This window comes from Ambystoma mexicanum, chromosome 12, assembly GCF_040938575.1.
Source record: "Ambystoma mexicanum isolate Mex_15411 chromosome 12, UKY_AmexF1_1, whole genome shotgun sequence".
In the NCBI taxonomy this organism is placed as follows: Eukaryota; Metazoa; Chordata; class Amphibia; order Caudata; family Ambystomatidae; genus Ambystoma; species Ambystoma mexicanum.
Window position 1 is genome coordinate 892,953,585 of NC_090936.1, and position 19,305 is coordinate 892,972,889.

At 43.3% G+C, this 19,305-nt stretch overlaps 1 protein-coding gene across 2 annotated transcripts in view; it reads right to left on the bottom strand.

Annotated features, from left to right (window-relative positions):
- BLTP3B (bridge-like lipid transfer protein family member 3B) overlaps window positions 1–19,305 on the bottom strand; it is a 2,399,137-nt gene that overhangs the window by 1,603,759 nt on the left and 776,073 nt on the right. For both annotated transcript variants that reach the window (XM_069629381.1, XM_069629382.1), the window contains exon 8: window positions 1,832–2,012. In XM_069629381.1, the coding sequence (XP_069485482.1) occupies window positions 1,832–2,012 (181 nt within the window). The remainder of the gene's footprint in view (window positions 1–1,831; window positions 2,013–19,305) is intronic.

Below are 19,305 nucleotides of genomic sequence, written 5' to 3' on the forward strand. Positions count from 1 at the left end.
TTCACTATATGTGGGGCCCTATCTAAGGAATGACACCTTGGAAATGTTGGCAAAATGTGATCAAACAGTGTATAAATTGCTAGAGAATGCTTTGAAAGTAAAACATGAAATAATGATTAGTGATTTGATTGAGACCAAGGCCAGGATTATCAAGTAACCTTTTTTTAGGTCATTCCCATTAATTGACACAGCTATCGGCTATTTGCTCCCCTATTTCAGGAGACGTCCAAACCCAAGATGGAGAACAGAATTTATGTTGCGATTTAGACTCAATATAATCCAAACAGTAGAATTAAGCTCCTCAATTCAGAATCTGAAACCTGTTTTGATTTTATGTGATGCAAATAGGATTCTGAGAAGTAAACATTTCTCGCACTTTGTAGATTAAATGAGTTGGTTAGACACTGAGGATTTTTTTTGGTGGAGACGCTCTGCCGGTAATGACATGTTTTTGGCATTGGAAACACCGAGGGTTCTGAATGCATTTTGTAAAAGTCGAAGTTCGGCTATAAACAAATAAATAAAAAATAATAACAAAAAACAATGTAGGGTCACAGAATTCTTGAAGGATGCTGTAGGGGAGAATTGTGGGTGGGTCGTGGGAAGAGAGCCACAATGACATAGGCACTCAAGAGGTGGAGCAAAACCAAAGAAAGGGAATATGTATTGGTCTGGAAACTACTAGGCTGCAATCACTGTTGGGCATTAGCTGACAGCTACCAAACATCCCCGGCTTTATACAGGAGGGAGCTGGAAGTCAGCTAAAGTTTGTCTACATTTTCTAAGTGTGACTAACATTTCTACGTTGTAGTGCAAGGAGGTGGAAGTTGGGAGAGTTTTCAGTTGTGAATTATGGGAGAGGAGGGCATTTTAGTATATAAATGCGACAACTGACCAACCAGCAGACAAATAATGGGCTTTGGACGGCTGACATGCTGTTAACGGTTCTATGTTCTTAGGTGCCCAGTTTTGTTTTTTCCAAAACAAAGAAAACTCTTTATACTTTTATATTTGAGGGGGTCCCCCCCAATCCCGTTTCCCTATTATCACTAACCCTTAACTCCCCTTACCCCACCCTCCCTGCCACGCATATCTTTGAATTATTCTTTTTGGGCGAATATTTTCAGCAAAAAAACAAAGAAAAAAAGCCTGCTGATGTAAGAACGTCATACCGTGTTGGTTCTATGTTTTTTAGATCACCAGGTTTTTAACATGAAAGATGAGGAGGAAGCCAGATCAAAATGGCCCTGATAAGCTAAAGCATTCATGTTGTGACAGAGTAACAGGCATGAAGGAATGTGAAGGTAGACAGTATTGAGGGGATAAAACTCACAAGGGACTGGCACACAATATGAAGTAGAGGGTGCATGTGATTGGGGACACAAAACAATCTGACCACGAGGGACAAGGGTCATATTATGGGTGACAAGGGTCACAATAAGAAAAGGCATTGAAAGGTGATGTCATTATAAAAAGGTAGGGAGGAGCAGGAAGCACAGTAGGGACTGAGTTCATTGATGGGCAGTTAGTACTGTCTGGCACAGAAGACAAAGTAAGAAGCAGGGAGCACAGGCCATGGTAAGGGAAGGGACACCCAGAAGGACAAAGCGAGAAAGGCAGGGGATGCCGCAACAGGGTAAAAGTGTGTGGTGAGGGGTGCTGCGTCGGTCATGGGTACAGTGAAGAACAGGAAGGAACAATGTCCAGCCGCTGCAAAAGCATATCAAAATACATCAAACATTCATAGGAAAACACAGTTTCAACATCAATGGGACTAGAAGTTAACCATCCCCATTTAGCTTTTGACGGCTGCTTTAAAAGTGAAACGTACCTTTTTCTGTGGAGTGAATATCATCACATATATGGAGGTCCAAATGAGAAATAAGTAAATGGTGAGATGTTTCCTTTACATCAAACTGATAGAATAATTTTGCAATTGCATCATTTTGCTCAACTGTTGCTGGAGTCTGATGGGGTTTAACCTGCTGAGAGCTCATTACAGGAGCGCAAGTCTGCAATATAAAATTACAAATATTGCCGATATGCTGTTGACAAACCAAAGGAGCCGGGCGCAGAGCAACACAGGTTTGAATCCCGACCCCACGCTTAGAGACTGGTCTCCGGTATTAGGCATATTATAAAAGATGAATTAATTAACATGTACCTTTGAGGAAAATAAGAGAATAATAATTCTTGTAAATAAAACAAAGTATAAATAATCACCAGAGAATTTCAAGGCATAGACATTTCGTTAATGGTCTAAAAGCCAAATTTACTGTTTTGGGGTGGAAACATTTATCATCAATGTGGGCATCTGTGCCACCCCACCTCTTTTAGTACACATTATGCACTGCTCTTTGGTCCTGAAATGTATGTGTTGGTCAGGGGTCCTAGTCTGTGAGATGTGTCACTCATCATTCCTGGAGCTTGACCAGATGTAAAGATAGTTGTATTGGCTACCTCTGGTTTGAACTCTCCCTTGTATTAATGGCAATAGTATTCACAGAAACTTTACAATTTGTATTGGATGGGAGAGGCCTTTTTATGGGGATATTTGATTTTTTCTAGATAACTTCTAATGTACAACAAACAATTATGGCTTATTTGTTAATCAAAACATGTGTAACAAAGAACATCCAATCATCTATTTGCACAAATCAATTTAGACTTTAAATAACCAAAGAGGAAACAAAACTAATTTCCGAATCATCGTTCCATTCCTGTATCAAGGTATACAGCAGATGAACAAGTTACTTACCCCTGGTAACGTTCTTTCGACTGGATGTTCCTCCCACATATTCCTCATCTTTGACACTTGTAGTCCAGCTTCAGCTGCTTCTTGGAAAAATACATTTGGCAGAGGGCGCTGTATGTCGAGTCGATGTCCCTTGAAGGCCTCCGTCAAGGGTGATGTCATTGAAGGCATATATAGCATGTGCATTGCCCGTTGGCCTCAGTTCTGTTGTTCACCTTTACCACCAGAGATACCCACAAAACACACGACTGACCGTACTCAAATTGATGGAAAGGAAGCTGTAATAGCACAGGAAATCATACTGAGGGGTAGGATGGGAGGGCGATGGGGAATACATGGGAGGAACATCCAGTGGAAAGAACACTACCAGGGGTAAGTAACTTGTTCTTCGTATGGATTGTGTCCTCCCACACATTCCTCATCTTTGACAGACTCCCACAGCAGTATTTGGTTTGGAGCAGGAAGTAGAATTTGGATTCATATATTTTCATGGACGGGGTGCAGGACTGCCTTGTCAAAAGTACTACGCTGGGGGGGGGTGGGGGACGTGTATGAACACCGAAGAAGATGGCCGCCTAGCACAGCAGCTCTGTCTCACCACTACCTATATTGGCATTTATATGCTCTGTCTGGCGCTCTACCTTCCTCTCTTTATAATCAAGCGCCCCTGCATCCATGAACACTATCGTGGAGGTCTTATCGCCGCTTGGCAGATCAGAAGGTTATGACGACGCCGGAGCTACGACCGCAGCCCGGTGACGCGCCACTCCTCATGTGGAGGAGCGGCGTTCCTTTCTACGCGACGCACCGGCTTCGGCCGTATGGACTTCCTCAATCTCACAACGCCACCTCTGGTACTGCAGGCCAACTGCAGGAGGGGAAAGAATAAAAATAAGAACATTTTCTTTTTTCCCCATTTATTTTAAACTTGAAGACAACACTACGCATGAAATGCAGCAAGTTTAAAGCCATTGCATAATAGCTTACCTCACTGGAACTTTGTTTTTACTGAATGTTTTGGCAGCAGAAGGGGGTATTGCTGTCAGTTATATTTTTTACCCTGGAAACATTCTAATATCACAGTATACTAAGTATCCTGCTAATAAGACCTCAGCCAATCCATGCTGCCTTTTACTATTTGCACGCTCATCTCTATTTTAACATCTAATTTAAATGCAACCAAGGCATTTCTTATGCTAAGGAAAGGAAAGAGTTAAATCTACTGCTTCTTTCCTCATCACCCACAACCTCTGCGGTTTCCATCTGAACCTTGATGCTCTTCGCCTAATTTCTGCACAACCTTTCACCAAGCCCGGATTTACGGTTGGAATACATGACATTTGCTTACTTCTTCATATAAATTGGTGGGACTATATTATTTTTTCTCATCTTAGTCTGCTCATTATTATCTGTTTATTCACTTTGATCTCGAATTATTGAGATAAGTAGTCTGTATAATATGGAAATAAGAATTGCATACTATTAGACATTAAACCACCACCATGAACCCAATAAGCCCTGTCAGCACGTCATTCTATACAACTATTAAAGGTCGTATAACACTATTGTTGACAGCACAATCATATTTTTGATCTTCAACTACTGGATCCTCGCTTTAAAATCTGTTCTGGCTATTGATACCTAAATCCGGCTTACAAGCACAGTTAAAAGTGGTTGATCGCAAAGGCAATCAAAAAAATGTGACTACGGCAAAAGAAACCAGCTCTGCATCGACAAACCTCAAGAGACCTAAACGTGACTCACCTCCTCCGCTACGTATTTCTGACCCTGCCATCGAAGCCATACTTGCTGAAATTAGAGCTTGTAAACCTTTCATCGAGACCACAAATCTTTAGCTTCAACAATTCGATGAGATGGAAGGGTTTTGACAATAGGGTGGAAGAAGTGGAAAGGAGAGTGGGATTAATAGAAGATTTATCCCCCAGAGTTGTACAGCTTGAAAAGTCCATTAAAGATCTCCAAAAACATAACGAAGACTTAGAAAACCGCAGTAGACATAACAATCTACGAATTCCTGGTCTCCCTGAAGGTTCTGAAGGCCCAAATCCCATTGCTTTCCTGCAAAAATGTTTACCTGCCATACTACATTTATCCCCGGACACAGCATTTAACATACAGCGTGGTCATAGAATTGGTCAACCTATTACCTCCATCACCTCTCGTCCTTCACCCAGAACACTTATTTTCTACCTCTTGGAATACTCCCAGCTTCAGCTCATTAGATCTACAGCTAAGGAACGTAAATCCCTCATCTGGCATGGAAACAAGTTATTAATCTCTCAAGATGTTGCCAAGAGAACAGCCAAGCGCAGAAACGTTATCCCATCTTATCGCCCTGCCCTAAAGCAGCTTAGTATCCGATATGGGCTATACCACTCGTGTTCTTTCAAAGTTATGCAAAAAGGTTGCACAGCCTTGTTTGATGACCCAGCCGACCCAAGAATGTTCATGAAATCCATAAAAAATGAAGGCATGGATACATCCTCCCCTACTAATGCCTCAACCTTAACCATTACTTGAAAACATGTTCCTTTTACCTGTTTTTTCTTTCTTCTATTACTACTTAATGCCATTGCTATTCAATTACTATAAGGTGGTGCGGCTGGCGCTGCAGCTGCACCCATCTTGAACAGTAAGTCGTTATTTTTCCTTTTGACGACAGAAGGCGTTACCTATCCCTGCAATGTTTTTTCTCCTTCCCTTTTTTCCCTTGTCATGTCTGATCTCTTCCGCCATTTTTGTTTCCTTGTTTATAAATATACAGCACATGATCAGACTCCCTACCCTCTTCCCTGACCCCCAATGTTTTAACCTTATGTGTCTTTACTTGGGTATCTATCTTTTATACTGCATTGCTACTGTACTGAATCTTAACTTATGTAATATTATCAAGCTTTATGTCCATCACTATTGATATGATTAATGATCTTTTTGTGTATCACATGGAACATTAAAGGCTGTAATAATCCCATAAAAAGGTGTAAAATCATCTCACACCTTAATAAATTCTAACCATCAGTTGCATGTTTACACAAAACAAACCTATCTAATAAAGAAACTATGAGACTTAAGTCCCTTTGGGTTAATGAGGTTATTTCCAGTCCTCCTGTAGCCAAAAAAAAAATAAATATGGAGTTGCCATATTAATTAGTAAAAAACAATCCTTTAAAATTCTAGAACAAGGTGCTGATACTAACGGCAGATGGGTTTGGGTGAAACTTATGGGATCTACACATGCTTCCATTTTAAACATATACAGTCCTACAATGCCAGATCCCAACTTTTGGATTTCTGTCAAACAAATGATTCTCAAAACTAACTTTAACCATCTGATTACGTGTGGTGATGTTAATCAGGTCCTTGACCCATTTCTTGATCGAAAATCCAGCTGTATGTTTAAAACTAACAAAACCCATAAGACCTTCAAGAACTGTCTAGCTGAAACAGGACTAAATGACACTGGGAGGTTGTCCCACCCCACACAACTTGATTATACCTTTTATTCACCCCCTCAACACATTATCACGCCTGGATTATATCTTCTCCACCAAAACCCTAACTGGTTCCATTGTCTATGCCAACATTTCTAATATTATTTCAGACCGCGACCCAGTAAGTACCTCCTTTTGTCTTTCAGACATAACCAAAACTTCTACCCGATGGAAACTCAACAACTTCTATCTACAAGACCCTTTGTTCATTCAATCGGTACATACATTTTCCACATCAATACTTTTCTGTTGTAAATAATTGGGAAGCATTCAAAGCATCTCTATGAGGTCACATCATGGTTTTCTCGGGCAAAAAAAAGAAACTACGAAAAAAACACTTAGATGATCTTTATTCTCAACTCACCCAAGCTGAGCAACGGTATTATCAGAACCCTAGGCCAGCAAATCTTCGTCAGGTCTTAAAGCTACGTTTCCAAATCAATAAATATATTACTGATCTTGCTGCAGAGACCATTCTTAAATATAAAATAAAAACCTATCATACATCTAACAAAGCAGGCAAGGCATTAGAAAGGAAGGTTTCACATATCCCATATAAAAGATACCTCTGGCATTTCGTATAATCGCTCTGATGATATACTAAACTGCTTTAAAAAGTTCTATGTTGATCTATATACTCCTGAAAAAAAAAACATTCCTCATAATAACATTGAGTCTTTTCTCAATAGTATTAGTAGATCAGCATACCAAAAAACTGACCTTTCTCATCTAGACAATGAGATTACACTTCAGGAGATCACGCTGGCTATAAAAGGCTTGGGCAAAGGTAAAGTACCAGGTCCCGATGGCTTATCCACTCAATTCTATGATAGTCTATCTAAGTCCCTTTCCCCAAAGCTCAAAACACTTTTCTCCTGTTTTATTACTCAAAAATCAACATCTGGCTCATTTTCAGAAGCTTTAATCATCATATTCCCTAAACCAGATAAAGACCCTACAATTCCTTTGTCTTCAAATGGTGTGGTGTCTCCATTAAATATTTAGGTATCCGTTTTGCCCATACCATCCAAGATACCATACAACTCAATACTCAGATCTTGTTAGAAAAGCTTAAAGATCCAACTTCAAGATGCCCCCCCTCTATCTTTCATGGTGGTGATGATTAGACACTATTACAATTATGCTTTCTCCTATTGTTTTATACTACTTGCAGCTTCTTTCGGATCCCCTATCTCTGTCCTTTTTAAAATATATCTATTCTATTGATTTTTTTGTGGGGCGTTGGAAAATGTAAAAGAATAGCCTTGCTCAAGTTGAAAACACCTAACAACATGGGTGGCGTCAGATTTCCAGATTTTAAACTCCATTACTCCGCATTTCTTCTAAAACAATCCCGTCACTGGTTTGCTGACCCACACATTTCTGATACCCCCACATGGTGTACTTTAGAGAGGCATTCGGCTCACCCTTATGTTACTGACCTCATTTACATATTTAAACATGTATCCTTGTTGATCTCTGCTCCCATCAAAGCCTCTGTCTCAGCCCTATACATTTTTCTCTTTCCTAATTTTAAAACTCCCAATAAGTGCCTCTCCCCATTACGTTGGTTCAACAGGAACATTGTGATTAATAACAAGGTCTTAAGTCAGAGATAATGGTTAAAAAAAGCCATCAGATTTATTCAACACATTGTTCATGGCCCATCCATTCTCTCATTTCATCAACTATCACTTCAATTTGACATCCCCAAGGCAGAATTGGAATTCTATAACAGGCTAGTCAACTCCTGCATAGATGCACTCACTCGCTTTTCTTATGAGATTCTCTCTCCAGACTATTACAATTCACCATGGTCAAAGACGTCGGAGCCTCAAAATTTTACAATGTTCTTGCTGACACTTCTGAAGTTTGTTCAATTCGTCTCAAATGGAAAACTGATCTTGGCTGCACACTAGATGATCATATATGGTCCCTTCTGTTCTCTAAAATCAAAAATATATCGGTATCAGCAAATATCACACAACACTATTTCTTCTGTATCCACAGAGCATTTATCACCCCTGCAAAACTGGCAAAGTCTAAAAATAACTGATTCTAAATGTTGGTCCTGCAGCATGACACCTGCCAGATATATACATATGTTCTTTGAGTGTCCATTTACCTTCAGCTTTTGGCAGGATGTATGGAAGTTCATCAGACCCGTTTTTTCTGTGAATATCCTGCTATCCTTTCTAAATATCATTTTAGGAAGTTTAGCTAAAACTTCCAACATCTCACCAGAATCAGCCAAACTGTATGATCTATTCATTGTTATAGCATTGAAATATATCGCTGCCAAATGGAAATATTCCCTTTCTTTCTATTAGAGGATGGTGGAATTATATTTGTCACATTCAAAGAATGGAACTTTGTATGGCTAACAATCTTAATTCTACTCCTAAATATAATGCTAAATGGTTTTTCTTTAGGTGATATCTCAACTGCTTCAATGCCACCCACTACACATGGCACCTGAATCTACTAATTTACTCTCAACTTTACAGCTATCTTATAAATGTTTTATTGACTGCCTTGGCCTGTTTTATAATTACAGTTAGCATGTATTTTTGACTGATGCATTGCCACATTATACCCACTCTTCCCCTCCTCCCATTTGTCTGTAGTATGTATCCGTTTCCTCTTTTGTCTCCCCACATATAATCACAATATTTGTAGATTTCATGTAGCAATATATGCTTATACATTTTTATTTTTCTGGTCCTTCATTTATGTACAGCAACATAACTGTTTTATCAAGTGTTTATTATATCAATATCGCTACTAGTAGTTACCTAGCACTAATGTTAACTATCTGTTCTTTGTTCATATTGACTTTAGCACTGTATTGATATTTGTATCATTGACATTCTATTAAACTAATAAAAACTTATTAAAATAAAAATGAAAAGTACTATCCTAAAAAGGGAAGACTCCAGGCAATACTGCTTAGTCAACGTGTGGATGAAAGACCACGTTGCCGCTTCTCAAATGTTCTTAATTGGTACACCCTTTTGCAGGGCTGTAGAGGTAGCCATGCCCCTGGTGGAATGGGCCCTTAAGCTTTCAGGAGGTTCTTTCCCTGCAAGCCTGTAACATTCTGAGATTGCCAGAATTATCCATCTGGATAAGGTCTGTTTAGAAACAGCCAGACCCAGCTTGTGACCTGTATACCCAATGAAAAGTTGATCAACACGTATCTTAGACATTCTTGATATGTAAAAGCTTAACGCCCTCTGAGGGTCTAACCTGTGTAGTTTTTCCTCCTCCTTGCTAGAATAAGGTGGGGGATAGAAAGAAGGTAGAACAACTTTCTGACCTATATGAAAATCAGAAATTATTTTGGGCAAAAATGAAGGTTTGACCCTTAAAACCACCCTATCATTATGGGAGATAGTAAAGGGTGGCTTGGACGAAAGTGCCTGCAACTCGCTCACTCTACGGGCTGATGTTGGAGCTACCAATAGGATGGTATTAAAGGTTAACAAACTTAAACTACATGAGTGTAAAGGTTCAAAGGTTGCACAAATTAGGTATTTTAGAACCAGATTAAGGTCCAAAATAGGAACCTGGAAAGGAGATGGGGGCAGGGGTCAAGTCCTAAAAATTCAAGTGGGGGACTCATCAACAAACGCAATGGGATGTGACTTTGCCAGAAATTAGCATAACAAGGTGAAATATGCAGATTTCATTAAATTGGCTTTGTATTACCACCGAAATTGAACAGGACGAATGACATTTACCTTTCACAAAATCAACACACACAAAACCAAGACAGGATATTTTCTTCTAATAGTGTTTTTCAAAACGTTACAAGGTGTGCATGTTTTAAACTCCAAGAACCAATACAAATGTTTTCCCTGGGACCTGCAGTACCGAAACGGGATATTTCACCTTTAGTTTGTTATTTTTCATCAGGTTTAATAGTGCAGTGGTGAAGTGTCCGGGCTACAAACCTGATGACTGCAGTTTGATCCCAGAGGTCGGCTTTAATTGATAAATTCAAAGAGTACATCCAATGTTTCTCTTTTAGCTGGGGGGACTGAGTCCACTCTCTGAATAAAGTGGGTGGACTCCATTCCCCCGCGTGTACCATCGACTTGATCCCTGGATGGGGGGGAACACATTGGTGAGTCCCTTTAGAAATTGGGTCACCAGTGGAATTTTGAAGTAGAAACATTCCTCTGATGAGCGCTTAAAAATGGACGGCGCCACCAAATAGCCTTTATTGGTACCAATCTGGAGCCCCAGATTGGCTAAAGATAGAAGGAAGGATAAAACATCTGGTGTTTTACATTGAAAAGGATCTACATTCTTTTGCCTGCACCAGTTGCAGAATTGTTTTCCAATGGCAACAGTACAAAGACTTTGTTGATGGCCTTCTGTCTGTAAGCAAAACCTCCATTACGTCATCCGGGTGGTCCTAATCCTTATATCTCAGCCTTTCAGAAACCAAGCGTGAAGGTTGAGTGTTTTGACCTCTGGATGGAGAACACGACAATCCTCTCGCGAGAGAAGGTCCTCTCTTTGTGGAAGACGCATCGGAGGACAGACGGACACGTCTAGAAGGTCCTGGTACCACGTACTCCTGGCCCAATCTGGGGCAATTAGTATTATGTGTTTCCCGAACCTCCTCAACCTCTTGATCACATGAGGAATGACAGGGACTGGAGGAAACACGTACAGGAGTGGACATTCCCAGTCCACTATGAACGCGTCTCCTAGAGCTCCTCTCGGGGGTAATTCCCTTGAGCAGTGCAGTTCGCACTTACGGTTGACCTCGGCGAACAGATCTACTTGAGGGGTTCCCCAAAGGGTGAAGATCTCTTTAAGGACTTCCTGGGCTGGTAATGTGCTCTGCCTGTTCAGAGCATCCGCCGCTGTGTTCTCCTCTCTGGCTAGGTGAACTGCCGATAGGGAGATTTCTTCTTGAATTGCCCAATACCAGAGCTGCACTGCCTCTCTGCACAGTCGTAGTGACCCTACACCTCCTCTCCTGTTGAGGTAGTACATGGCCACTGTGTTGACCGTCATTATCGGGACATTCTTTCCCCATAGAAAGGCCAGAAAGGCCTTCAGCGCTAGTCTGACTGCCCTCAGCTCCAAAAGATTGATATGTAGGTTGGACTCCGATGGAGACCAATGACTGCTGATTTTCAGATCGTTGGCATAGGATCCCCACCCTGTGAGTGAGGCGTCCGTCACTCCTGTCATCCCCAGCCATGGTTGCCAAAAAGGTTCTCCCTTCAGAATACGTTCTTCGGAGGCCCACCACAGAAGATCCTGTGAGACCCTGGTTGGAATCTTATGTAGGTCCGAAATCTTTCCTGAGAACTGGGACTGTTGAGTTCTTAGAACCCATTGAAAGTATCTCATTCTCAGGAGAGTCTCTGGCACCAGAAAAATGCAGGATGCCATGGGGCCAAGCAACCTTAGAAAATCAAAGGCCGGTAGACTGTGGGCATTCTGAAATTTGGTAACCATCTGAAGAAGGTCTTCAGCCCTCATCTCAGGTGGTGAGCTCTTTCCGAAGGATGTATCTAGTACAGCTCCGATGTATTGGAGCTTTTGAGAAGGTGTCATATGGGACTTCGAGGGAGAAGCCCAGTCTGTGAATCGTGTGGCAGGTGACATTGAGATGATCCAGGGCTTGTTCGGGAGATCGCTCCCTGATCAGCCAATTATCCAGGTAGGGGTAGACGCGAATCCCCCCTCTCCTGATACTCGCTGCCACCACTGCCATCAGTTTGGTGAAAACCCTTGGGGCAGAGGTTAACCCAAATGGCAGAAACCAAAATTGCTAATGAGAACTGCCAACTGCGAACCTCAGGTATTTTCTGTGCTTTAGATGGATTGGCACATGAAAATAAGCATCCTGAACGCAATCCTGGAGTTAGAGGGCCTGAAGGATCTGAGAAAGTGTGACCATCTTAAACTTGTCCTTCCTGAGGAATTTGTTCAAGTCCAAGATGGGTCTCAGTACTCCGTTCTTCTTAGGTATCAAAAAATAAGGGGAGTGTCATCCCTTGTTACCATGGGCGTAGGCCATGGGGGGACAAATCCCCCCCACAATTTTAAGTGGGGGGGATGTAATGTCATTTATCCCCCCCAGAATATGTGTTTGGTGTGTCGTGCAGGGATATGTTTTTGAAGTGGGGTGAGGGGCTGCTTACTATGTAAACTGCCCTCTCCCCCCTGGCCCCCAAAGCATGGGGGCAATACCCTGGGGGCAGATGGGTGATCATCTGCCCCCATGGAAGGGGGGGGAAACAAAAACAAAAAACGTAGTTTTGGGTGGGACCATTAGCCACCAGGGATTTTTGCAAGGGGGTGGTACTCACCCCCCCACCCTAACTGGATGGGGGCACCTTATGTAGCCCTCCCTGGGGGCAGATTTCTGCCCCTAGGAAGGGGTACATGAGATGCCCTCCATCTATTTGGGGTGGGGGGAGAGGCCACTGCAAATATTGGCAGAGCCACCCCTCCCAAGCCTGGGGCAGTATGTTTTGACCCCCTTGGGGGCAGATGGCCACAATTATGTGCCCATCTGCCCCAAGAGAAGGGCACAACAAAAATATATATATTATACCTTGTTTTGGTTGGGGGTGGGTGGGCCACTAGACCACCAGGATTTTTTGTGTTTGAAAGGGGGGTGGCCCTCTCCCCCCACCCTAAGTGGATGGGGCACCTTACGTAGCCTTCCCTGGGGGCATATTTCTGCCCCTAGGAAGGGGTGCATGAGATGCCCCCATCCATTTGGAGTGGGGGGAGGCCACTGCAAATATTGGCAGAGCCACCCCCCAAGCCTGGGGCAGTACATTTTGCCCCCCCCAGGGGCAGATGGCTACACACATGTGCCCATCTGCCCCTAGGAAAGGGGCAAAACAAAAATAAAACAAATTATAACTTGTTTTGGGTGGGTTTGGGGGTCACTAAAGCACCATGGATTTTTTTAGTGGAAAGGGGGATGCCCACGGTTGTCTTCTTTTTGGAAATGCATGGGGTTCTCTGTTTTCCTTGGTGGCTTCGACACCCTAGGCGCAAATCTGTAGGTTGTCCACATGAGAAAAATCTGCTTTACCGAAAGGCTTGGGGTTATCAGTGGGTTAGCCTTTTCCCTTTGCGCAGAGGTAGGTGCATCCACAGATGTGAGGTACGGTTTTCGTTGGGACACCTGTGGGAACGCGGGAAGATAGGACATCTGTTGTTGGCGGCATGTTTCGGTGGGTGGGCAGAGGGAAATGTCTCTGAAATTTGGTGGAAAAACCACAATTTTCAGACATTTCACTCTGGCCACCCACTGAAACACGCTGCCAACAACACATGTCCTATCATCCTGCATTCCCACAGGTGTCCCGACAAAAACAGTACCTCATGTGTGGGTGCACCTACCTGGGTTCAAAGGGAAAAGGCTAACCCACTAGTAACCCCAAGCCTTTCGGCAGAGGAGATTCTGCTCATGTGGACAACATACAGATTTGGGCCTAGGGTGTCGAAGCCACCAAGGAAAACAGGGGACCCCATGCATTTCCAAAAAGAGGACACCCGTGGGAATCCACAGAGGTCTGACTTGCGCGAATCGCTCCAGATTGTATTACCCACAATCCCCGGCAAAGTCTGAAATGTAGTGAAAAAAACAACAATTTTCAGACATTTCCCTCTTGTTACCCACTGAAACACGTCGCCAACACCACATATCCTACCATCCCGCGTTCGCACAGGTGTCCCGATGTAAACGGTACCTCACATGTGTGGGTGCAACTACCTGGGTGCAAAGGGTAAAGGCTAAACCACTGGAAACCCCCAAAAGGTTTGGGGAGACAACGCACAGATTTGGGCCTAGGGTGTCGAAGCCACGAAGGAAAACAGGGTACCCCATGCATTTCTGAAAAGACACCCGTGGAAATCCACAGAGGTCTGACTTGATTGAATTGCCCCAGAATGTATTACCCACAATCCCAGACAAAGTGAAAATTGTGTTTTTTCCACAAAATTTCAGACTGTCAGGGATAGTGGGTCATAAATTAAGGGGCGATTTGCGGAGGTCAGACCTCTATGGATTCCCACGGGTGTCTTCTTTTCGGAAATGCATGGGGTTCCCTGTTTTCCATCGTGGCTTCAACACCCTATGCCCAAATCTGTAGGTTGTCCACATGAGCAAAATTCCTTAAAATCTGCTGTACGAAAAGACTTGCGGTTACCAGTGTTTTAGGCTTTTCCCTTTGCACCCAGGCAGGTGCACCCACACATGTGAGGTACCGTTTTCATCGGGAAACCTGTGGGAACGCGGGAAGGTAGGCCATGTGTTGTTGGCTGCGTGTTTCGGTGAGTGACCAGAGTGAAATGTGCAGACATTGTGGTTTTTTTCTGTCATTTTCCCGATTTCCCCTAAACTATGGAATCTTTCCCTACATAGTTGTTATCTGTGCAAATCAACCCTTCCTAAACTTGGAATATTGTCTACTTTTCAGAAATGTATGCCTTTCGGGCTTCCCATTCAGCTTTCCTACCCTTTTCTTCCATTCCGTCGATGCATGTCCTTTTGGACAAGCATATCAAAATATGTTATTTTGGTTTCCACTCAATCTGTTCTTGAAAGCCTAAAAAATGGCAAATCCAGCACAGCAAACCATTTGTTCCTAGCTCTTACAAGGAAAACACCACAGGCTTCTTTGTACATTTTATTGCCATTTTCGGAAAACACCCGCAAATGGGCAACTTTGGCCGAGACATCTCATCTAACAAAGAAGTTACAAGGGATTGAATGGCGACATAACAAAATCACCAAAAAAGGTCTTGGCACTGGGGGGAAATACCCATTGCAGTTAAGGGGTTAAGACAGTAAAGCCCCAGAGGAGATGATATTTGTAAGGTAGCTCAGTTGTTAATTCTCCAAATTCAGATTGTGCACAGGAATATGTAACACCTGTGTTCAGCACCTGGCTTAATCTTCAGGTGGAATAATAGGCAGAGTGAATGCATTCAGCTTCCGATGCAACACAGCATTTTCCAGGTCAATTGGTTCAAAAAAAGTGGTGGAAAACACTATTACTGTCGCTTTTTTTAATGGGCCATGTTTTCGTGTATTTTCTGGCTGGAGTTCGGGAGCCGAGTGGACACACCAGGACTCCCTGTATTTTCCCCTCCACCAGACAAATGCGGCCTTACTGCCATCATGGATTCTCATGCTGGAAATGAGGAAAGGGATTCCTCTGGGATCTGCTTGGAAATGAAACCTGGTAAAAGCAGGCAGAGTCCAGAGGAAGCCATTGCAATTCCGCCAGCAATCGCTAATTGTGTGAGGTATTTACACTCTTCCAAAGTCGAAAAGCAATTTGATTTCACCTGCCTTTTACGTTAAAATCTTCCATTTTGTGGTGGAAAAGTAAAAATGTGCGTCAATGGAAGTGGTCCTCTCCATGCAGTTTACTTTGTGCCTTGATGCTTGGAGGTTTTGTGTGATGCTACACATGTAATAAATAAATAAATACATTTAACATGACCCCAGATAAATGCCAATTCGTGATCAGAAGGAGTGAGCATGACATGTCACTGGCAAGAGGGTGTCCTGTGCTTCTTGAGTGCGTTGGCAAATGCCCTTAATTGCCATCTCGCGTTAAGCAGGTGCTGAAACCCATCAGTGTGGATTGCGCAATAATTATTTGACAGAGGTATTTCAAATGGCAAATTTCGCTCTTTGGGTGACATTGTCAAAGTGGGAGAATGTTGCCCAGCATGTGCCACTTTCTCTGCGGAGTGAATTGTGCCCACCCCGAGGAAGAAGTGTGAAAAACCCACAAGGGCACTGTGCCCTGCTCTTTCTGCATGTGTCTTCCCCACAGGGAGACAGATGCCGACTCAGACATGGGTAAGTCTCAGGTGGCAAGCCTGTACCCTAATTGATGTGGCAAAGGATTCCAGACTTCTGAGGCTGATAACATTAGTAGCATTGAGTTACATGCCACCTGACAGGTATGTGTGATAAAGTTGCAAAGCAGAGCTATTAGTGGGCTAAAGCAGGAGGCAATGTCTTCCCACCCTCAAAGGGTACGTACAACCAAAAGTAATAGGTCCCTCCCCCCATCATGGCTTTAGGGGCCAGGCTCCAAAACAGGGCAAGAATGCCCTCCAATCATCCATGCCCAAGAGTAGGGTACCCCTTGTGCTCCAGGAACCCTGTTGAGCAACCTCTGTGCTTTCCAGGTGATACTAATGTTATTTAAAGCCAGAAGTCTAAAAGGTAATCGCTTAATTACAGCTGGAAATTAGCTCCTGGCGTGATCAAAATGGCTTAACCAAGTGTGACATCATCGCCTTCCTTTATAAGCAATATGTGTGCTCATGCATTTCTTCATCCACTAAATTAATGTTAGAAACAAAGGCAAGTGTTGTGTCTCTTGTGTAGGCATTAGGAAGGCAGTTGCCAGCCTTTGGCATAATATACCCATGTTCTTCCAATATTGGCTAGCTGTTGCCCTCTTATGGCCAGGTAGAACCATCATGGCAGTGACTGGCAAATGCTTTTCCCCTGCCGACAGAAAAGCGTAAATAAGAGGCCAATTCAAGACACGGAATAAATAGAAGGTAAGACAGACTGCAGTTGCCTTTGATGTGATAGGGAGAATATGTTGAGTGTTCAAGCAAGGAGGTATGTATTAAGCAAGCAAGCAGTGAGACAAGGGAGAGGCAAAGAAAGGCCAGAGGGGCTCTTTGAATAATGTAACAGGGCAGAGGACCCATGCTCTGCCGTCCTAGTAACATATAAGAGAATCAAATAGATCAGGCTTTGCAGCAAATGTTAAACGAGAAAGGAACAGAGTCCAGCTCTGCATTCAGAACAACAAAGGCAAAGAAAGGCTAGGCTCTGAAGCCAGCATGAGATGGAATAAGAGGGACTATACTCCTCGTGAGAGGCTGGCCTGGCACTCGCAGGGGCAGTAGAGGGGCAGCCCACATAGCGGGCTGCCCCTCTGGGTCCACATACACCTCACTTACTAGGCATCCCCCGGATCCAACAAATCCGGCCGCAGACCTGGGGTGTGCTTATAAGGGGGAGGGCTTGCGATCGCTCATCCTCCTTGTTTGCTCTACCCCCAACCCCCTGAGGACAGTCAAAGCAGCAACATCACACAACTGGTCCCTCTACTCCCATACCAGGGCTTACTCAGAGGTACAAACAAGATTTCCTCTTTCTTTGAAACCCACATCTTTCCAATCCAAGAGACGCACATGTCTCCTTGCCCCACACAAAAAAAGTAGCAACTTGCAGTTGGCAGAAAAGGCTTCAACTCCTTTATTTGGCAGGAGTCCACTTACAGGTGATCTGCCTCTTAACGAGCTGGCGTCTTAGCTGTGGCCCACTGGAAGTAATTGTTATTTCCTCTCTCTTACCATGAGCTCATAGTTGGATGAAAAATCCAGAAATGCAACATACAAAGACATTTTCTTTGCTGCTGCATCCTTTCATTTTCTTCTTTTTTCATTTCTTCTTTTCTCTTGTTTTGTACAGTGATATTTGTAATTTAATACGTACTGCTATTTTAATTCCAATTTTGTGAAAAGTCAAGTTCTTCGACTAAAATACAATAAATAAATAAAGCAAAGTCCCCAAGATGTCCCCTGTCCCCCTCAGATTTTATGTGTCTCCTACGCCCCTGCTTGTTACACTCCGCTTCAGGCACTGGTTCTATAGCCAGAAGACTTATATCTCTAAATGACCCCTTAGCGCTTGTCTTGTGATCCTAGGTAAAATGCCTCAACGTCTTCATGTTAGCGCCCCAATGCTTGAGAGCTTTAGGCGCTATATAAATAAATAAAAATAGCACCTTTCTCTAGCAGGGTTAAAATTTCCTGCACAAGGGGCAGATCCGGAATCCTCAAAGAGTGGTTCCCAGGTGGATTGTTTTGAGGTCTCCTTATGAAAGGAAGAGAGTAACCATGGGCTACGGTTTCTAGAGCCCAAGCATCCAAAGTAAAGTCTTGTCATTCTTCTAGATGCTGAGACAGTCTGCCCCCACTGGTGAACTGTGACTTAAGACCTCAAAACCGGTTTTGAGGCAGCTGATGCAGTGGCCTATGGTAAGGAGGCTGCTGCTGCTTGAGCTGGCTTTGCACCTCTACCTCGTCCACCACGAGGAAAGTTTCTCTGGCCCCTTTGACTGGCCATTCTTCTACCCCTTCCAAATGAGAAGTAGTAGTGATAAGATCAACCCCTCCAAGGTTGTTAATGTTAAAGGACATTTGTACAGCGCACTAGCACCACCGGAGTGGTCCCCTGGTGATCTGAAAAGGAAAGGGGGTGGGGTGAGTTAGTGGGACCGGGCAGGAAAAGTGCAAGAGAGCAGTGATGTGCTGTTGGCAGCTTCAGTTCCGTTATCACTGTTGGTTGAGCTTAGGTGCGGTTTTCGGTTGGTAGCCGTTGTGTTCAGTTGTGCGACACTATGTGCGATTTGAATTGTTGTTGCAGTGTAGTGAAGTTTGTGCGGTTTGCTGTGCTTTAGGGGTGTGTTTGTGTTTGGTTAGAGTTTGAGAGGTGGATGCAGAAGGGTGAGTGTGTTAGTGGGTTGGTTAGTGGTCTCACTATCTAGATATGATAGGTTATTTATAACGCACTTAATACCCAGAGGTTTCCAAGCGCGGACCCGGGGATCAAACCTGTAGTGCTCCATGTCATCTTGCTTCCAAGGCGAGCACGTTGCCCCTGAGCTATCCTCCCGAGACTCAGATGTGATACATGCCAATTTAAAAATTCTTTCTAGATGTGGCGCATGAATATCTCCAAATTTCTATCTACATGTGGCACTGGCTAACATTCACAATCCTGTCTACATGTGATGCAAGCTAATATTCACAATTCTATCTAAATGTGGCAATGGCAATGTTCACAATCCTGTCTAGTTGTTAAGCTGGTTAGTATTAAAAGCCTGCTGTGCGATATTCTGAGGGTAGGTAGAGTGGCAGGGCTTCTGGAGTACAGCGATTGCTCTACTACCCACCCAGGCCACACCTACCTCGATGGTTGCTGCTGGTTGACGGCTG